Below are 6,742 nucleotides of genomic sequence, written 5' to 3'. Positions count from 1 at the left end.
TCCCTACAAAAACCGACCATCAAAAAAATGAGTTGTGAACCTAAAATGCTCACAGGAAGGAGACACAAATGGCCAATAACTACAGCAGACCAGCTTGCATTTGGTATTACTCTAAATCAATATGAGTAAACAAAATCTGCAGATGAGATTTCCACCATTTCAAGGGGGTCTGAGAGAGGATGAGTTTTTCTTCTCTGTGGTTTCACTGGATCCCCCACCTCAATCCCCGCTCTCTGCCCACACTCGAGAAACACCGGGCCAAGCCACTTCGAAGGTGTCCGCCTCCATGCGCTGTAGGAGCAGGCCCAAAGCGACAGCGGGACGCTTGTGGTGATAAGGAAAGCACTGTCCCTGCAGGTCCACGGAGTCCCAGCAGTAGGTTCTGGGGGTCATCAGCACAGAGGCAAGCCCCAGAGGGCTGGGGAGGGTGAGAGAGAACCAAGAGGGGAGACCCCGAGGGCCTGAAAGAGGCTGTTCTCATCTTTTCTCAGAACCCTCACGTCAGCCGTTACATGTCTGTTCCTTCTCAGCTTTGGCTCATCCACCACAAATTAAGGTTTAACTCGGGTGACACAAAAATATAATCTGAGGGGCCGTTCACAGGAAGGCCAACCACACCAGACACCAGGAGGTACGGCGCCAGAACGGAGCGCACAGCCCCTCCTCCGACCCGTGGGCCACTGTGGGGCGGGGATCGGAGCAGTCAGCCTTACCAGCAGTGGCCCGCACATCTCATTCCTGGCCCAGAAGTAAAGAGTTTAGAACTTTGCCCCACCCCCCTTTTTAAGGTTTTTGCCAAGGGGACATGCACTTACCAGAGAGAGACAGAGAGACATAGTGAGAGGAAAAGTGAGAAATCAGCCCCTGAGGGGATGGCTATGTTGTGCTCCCTTCTCCTCCATTCTCCTCCTGGGATTTTGGGCACACATGCACCCTATGTGATTTTCAAGCTGCCAGGTCCAGGACTCGAACCACAGTCAGCTCTGCAGGAGTCCAGCACCGTAACCACTATACCACCTGCCGGCCTCTTAGTCTTAACCATGACTGGTCTGCCCCTGTAAAACTGACAATCTAATTGTGTGTAATCATTAATAGTTGTTGATCGACTATAATTAAACTATTCAATTACCAATGGTCTACGTTTTAAAATCACATGGAAATCTTTTTTTTTTTTTTTTTGGAGAGGTTTTTTTTTGCTATAGGGCACATGTGCTTGCCAGACAGACAGAGAGAGACAGAGAGATAGAAAGCGAGAAATCACTCCCCAGAGGGGATGGCCACGCCGCAGTCCCTTCTCCTCCATTCTCCTCTCGGGATCTTGGGCACGCACGCACACGCGCCCGGTGTGAGTGTAAGCCACCGGGTCCGGGACTCAAACCACGGTCAACTACGTGGGAGTCCAGTGACATAGCCATTACGCTAACTGCTGGTCCCAAAATCACATGGAAATCTTGTGATTTTATTTATTTATGTATTTATTCAGGGCATGTGCACTCCCAAAGATAGAAAAAGAGACAGAGAGAGAGAAAGTAGGAATTCACCCTCCGCCCGGGGTGGGGAGAACAGCCATGCAGCATCGCTTCTCCTTCAGTCTCCTCTCAGGATTTTGGGCATGTGATTTTCAAGCTGTCAGGTCTAGGACTCAAAGCACACAGCAGGTCTTGTGGGGTCCAATGCCTTACCCTCCATGCCACCTACTGGCTCTACCATGTGGGACCCTTGAAATAACGCTCTTATCAGTAGAAAGTAACATCCTTAACTGCACACCTGGAGCCAAGGGGCTGTCCCAATGCGGCAGGAGTACAGGTGGCAATGTTGCCCCCGGAGCACTAGGACACAGGCACCAGCTCGGAGTCCGAGAGACGTGGGATGGAGCCTGGGCCCACTCCTGCCCCGTGGGCTTGGAATGGGAGCTAGCCGTCTCAGGTCTCCACTTCTCATCCCTAAGCAGCGGTGACACCAGCTCTGTGCACGGCTGTGCAAGGACTAGGGACGGGGTCAGTAACACATGCCCAGCTCTTGGCCCACACCTACGGCTCAGTAAGTCTGTAATTACCAAGACTGTTCTTAATATGACTGCCCAATACTGCAAAAATCCACAGTGAAATAACAGAGGCCATGGCGTGAATGTAGTGGCCGCAACTCACTTTATGATGTGCTCGTTTGTCAGAGATGGGCAGAACGTGAGCATGATTTTCTTGAAGCTTTTCCGACCAATGAGCCCCGTGTCTCCAAGGTCATAGGACTGCAACATGCGATAAAACGCTTGTAGATTCCTAAGGATTGCGTCATGCACGGTTTCTTCCACCTAGCACAGAAGGCAAGCACAGTGGTTACGCTGCACGTCTGTAACCCGGCCGGGCAGCACCCTCAGGCCGCACACAAACGCACCCACAGACAGAGGGTGGGTGTCACTTACCGAATCCCAAGCCAGGAGGAGAGGTGTCTTAGGGTCCACGCAGGGGGATACTTTACTCGCCTGATTGGGACAGAGAAAGCACAGAGATAAGCTTGCTCATGGGAGTCTCGGGACACGGGCAGACGGCTTTGCCCTTGACCTCCAGCTCTGCCCCGACTGGCCTGTAGCTCTGAGACCCGAGCAAGTGAGTGTGCCCTCTAACAGCCCCTGACGACGGGGTGATGCGTAGCGTCCATTAAGCATGAAATCGCTCCATCACCTAGAAATTAAATCATGGAAAGTAAAAGAATAGCAAGACAGTGTTTTTGCTGATTGGAATGGCAGAAATGAGAAGGCACACGCGTGGCAGCCTTGGCCAGGGCTTCAGAACGGTGGGAGTGAGTTCACAGACGGCGTCCGGAAGGTATTGGTCGTGCACAGTTACAGATTAGACACTGGAAAATTGACAGCCTCGAGGATGGAAGACTGCAACGCGGGAGAAGCAGGGGGCTCGGGGGCAGGGCCGAAGGAAGTCTTCCTTTTTTCTGTATTTTCTTTTGCATCGTTTGCACTTTACAGTGTTATACACGCATCCTTTTAAAAAAATAAGTAATGAAGGAAATTTAAACTCATATTCTTTTTTTTTTTTTTGGAGAGGTTTTCACTATAGGGCGCGTGCACTCGCCAGACAGAGAGACAGAGAGACAGAAAGCGAGAAATCACCCCCCAGGGGGGATGGTCACGCTATAATCCCTTCTCCTCCATTCTCCTCTCGGGATCATGGGCACACACGCACACGCGCCCGGCGTGAGTTTTAAGCCATCGGGTCCAGGACGCGAACCACGGTCGACTACATGGGAGTCCATAAACACATATTCTTTGACCCAATAATTCCATTCATAAAATTTTATACTTAAGAAACTAAATCATAGAGTGATGCAATAAAGCAGGAACCAAGATGTTCACCGTAGCAAAATTTGTAAAACAACTGAAAAATGAACATCTATATTATAACAGAGAATAGTTGGTGGCTTTTTGTTCATTTTTTTTTAATCGCCAGAGGGAGTGTGCTCACAGGAAGAATGAAAGCGCCCCCGGGGGTGTGGCCATCCACACTCTCTTCCCTCCAGTCCTCCTTCTCATCAGGAATTTGGGCTCGCACACACACACACACACACACGCACACACACACACACACACACACACACGTCCAGCATATTCTTCAAGCCACGGGGGCCTGGATTTGAACTGCACCTGGTCATGTGAGATCCAGTTCCCTTAACTAGTGGGCTATCGGGCTGGCCCAGTGACTTGGTATCAGTTAACTTTACAGAGCAGAACTTTCACTGGCATTATGTTATCAATATGTTAATAAATGACGACACAGACAAAAAGTCATTAATTACATAAAATAAAATAGATATAATATAAATAACATATCTGGACTCATCCAGTTGTGTACATTGAGTATGTGCAGTTCTCTGTATATCAGTTATACCTCAACAAAGCTTTTTGGTTTGGGTTTGGGTTTTGGTTTGTTTTGTTTTGTTTTAAAGGAAGCATGCATGTATAAGGGTTTGGAAGAACACACAACGAAGTAGAACGTGGGCAACCAGTCCTTGATGTGAGAATCAGGAGTAACTTTTATTTCCTTGTATTGACATTAAGCGTGTTTCCTGGGTTTCTGTTCCTTCCTTCCATGTCCCCTCTGGCAGAACAGGCCACAATCGGAGAGGGCCCTGCCTTTGGCGCAACGGGGGCTATGAGATGCAAGGAGGGCTCGGCTGAGGTCGGGGTCTCGGAGCAGCTGCTGGTGTCCTGAGGTCTGGAGGCGGTGGGCCAGAGGGGCAGGAAGGGGTCCTGGGCAGCACTGCAGCATGGCCAGGCTGGGGGTCGGGGTCAGCACAGAGAGCCCAGGGGAGTGAGAGCAGACTGCGAGAGGCCACAGGGCTGGGCCATGCGAGGAAGTTCTATGTAATCCAGGAGCCCCCAGAAGTCCCGGGGTGGGGGGGATGCCGGTGAAGGTTTGAGCATGGTGGCTAACATGATCTGATTTATATTAAGCAAAAAACACTTGCCACGTGGAGAACAGATTGCTTGCATATTTTTATTTCATTTTTAAAGAAAAAGACTGTAAACATTTTACGTGGATAATCTGTCACGCTCCCGCAGCAGCCCTTCAGGGTGGAGCTGTTACCAACCTTGTTTTGCAGATGCAGAGATGAGTGTGTGGCGGTGAGCGCAGGGAGTCAGGGGCCGGTGCCCAGCTCCTGTGCCCTGCATCCAGCCTGATCTCACTCGAAAGAACTAGAAGCGCACTGGAGCAAATGCACACGTGGCCTGGGTGCAGAGGCTCACGTACTTACCTGCCAGTGTGGGCAGGTGTCGGGGACAGTCAGAGTTTTACCTGGCAGCCTTTTCTCACACATTTTCTAGCAAAATAGATATGAGAACTTTCATATTTAAACAGGACTATGAGTAATACGTGTCCAGAACATGAAAACGCCCATAATCCCTGCCCAGTATTTCCAAGAATCTACTCTAAGCAAACTCACAAACACAAAGACCTCTGCACAAAGACGTTCTGAAAGTATCACCTCCAGAGTGACAGGAACATGCGGCCCCCATGCCGGCGACAAGTGCAGGCACAGAAGGCTCCCAGAGAGCCACTCAAGATCACGTGCACAAGGAGTTTCACACACGAGGGGCATACTCATCATATGATGCACAGGCAAAAAATGGGGCACAACTCCCATAATAATGAGTTTCATCATGTTAAAAATATGTACATATTGGGACCAGCAGTTAGCATAATGGCTATGTCGCTGGTCTCCCATGTAGTTGACCGCGGTTCGCGTCCTGGACCCGGTGGCTTAAAACTCACGCCGGACACATGTGCGTGCGTGCCCAAGATCCCAAGAGGAGAGTGGAGGAGAAGGGATTTCGGCGTGGCCATCCTCCCTGGGGGGTGATTTCTCACTTTCTGTCTCTCTGTCTCTCTCTGTCTGGCGAGCGCATGCGCCCTATAGCAAAAACCTTTCCAAAAAAAAAAAAAAAGTACATACGCAGAATAGCAACCAGTCCTTGATGTGAGAATCAGGAGTAACTTTTATTTCCTTGTATTGACATTAAGCGTGTTTCCTGGGTTTCTGTTCCTTCCTTCCATGTCCCCTCTGGCAGAACAGGCCACAATCGGAGAGGGCCCTGCCTTTGGCGCAACGGGGGCTATGAGATGCAAGGAGGGCTCGGCTGAGGTCGGGGTCTCGGAGCAGCTGCTGGTGTCCTGAGGTCTGGAGGCGGTGGGCCAGAGGGGCAGGAAGGGGTCCTGGGCAGCACTGCAGCATGGCCAGGCTAGGGGTCGGGGTCAGCACAGAGAGCCCAGGGGAGTGAGAGCAGACTGCGAGAGGCCACAGGGCTGGGCCATGCGAGGAAGTTCTATGTAATCCAGGAGCCCCCAGAAGTCCCGGGGTGGGGGGGATGCCGGTGAAGGTTTGAGCATGGTGGCTAACATGATCTGATTTATATTAAGCAAAAAACACTTGCCACGTGGAGAACAGATTGCTTGCATATTTTTATTTCATTTTTAAAGAAAAAGACTGTAAACATTTTACGTGGATAATCTGTCACGCTCCCGCAGCAGCCCTTCAGGGTGGAGCTGTTACCAACCTTGTTTTGCAGATGCAGAGATGAGTGTGTGGCGGTGAGCGCAGGGAGTCAGGGGCCGGTGCCCAGCTCCTGTGCCCTGCATCCAGCCTGATCTCACTCGAAAGAACTAGAAGCGCACTGGAGCAAATGCACACGTGGCCTGGGTGCAGAGGCTCACGTACTTACCTGCCAGTGTGGGCAGGTGTCGGGGACAGTCAGAGTTTTACCTGGCAGCCTTTTCTCACACATTTTCTAGCAAAATAGATATGAGAACTTTCATATTTAAACAGGACTATGAGTAATACGTGTCCAGAACATGAAAACGCCCATAATCCCTGCCCAGTATTTCCAAGAATCTACTCTAAGCAAACTCACAAACACAAAGACCTCTGCACAAAGACGTTCTGAAAGTATCACCTCCAGAGTGACAGGAACATGCGGCCCCCATGCCGGCGACAAGTGCAGGCACAGAAGGCTCCCAGAGAGCCACTCAAGATCACGTGCACAAGGAGTTTCACACACGAGGGGCATACTCATCATATGATGCACAGGCAAAAAATGGGGCACAACTCCCATAATAATGAGTTTCATCATGTTAAAAATATGTACATATTGGGACCAGCAGTTAGCATAATGGCTATGTCGCTGGTCTCCCATGTAGTTGACCGCGGTTCGCGTCCTGGACCCGGTGGCTTAAAA

General features: G+C 50.5%; 1 protein-coding gene across 2 annotated transcripts in view; it reads right to left on the bottom strand.

Annotated features, from left to right (window-relative positions):
• Positions 1-6,742, bottom strand: part of EFCAB6 (EF-hand calcium binding domain 6) — a 283,050-nt gene that overhangs the window by 133,561 nt on the left and 142,747 nt on the right. For both annotated transcript variants that reach the window (XM_006150669.3, XM_006150667.2), the window contains 2 exons: positions 2,420-2,479; positions 2,148-2,308 (listed from right to left, as the gene is read on the bottom strand). In XM_006150669.3, the coding sequence (XP_006150731.1) occupies positions 2,148-2,308; positions 2,420-2,479 (221 nt within the window). The remainder of the gene's footprint in view (positions 1-2,147; positions 2,309-2,419; positions 2,480-6,742) is intronic.

Source organism: Tupaia chinensis, unplaced genomic scaffold (assembly GCF_000334495.1).
Source record: "Tupaia chinensis unplaced genomic scaffold, TupChi_1.0 Scaffold000294_1, whole genome shotgun sequence".
Taxonomy (NCBI): domain Eukaryota; kingdom Metazoa; phylum Chordata; class Mammalia; order Scandentia; family Tupaiidae; genus Tupaia; species Tupaia belangeri.
The sequence above is the reverse complement of the archived record's forward strand: the minus strand, read 5'-3'. Positions and strand labels throughout refer to the sequence as shown.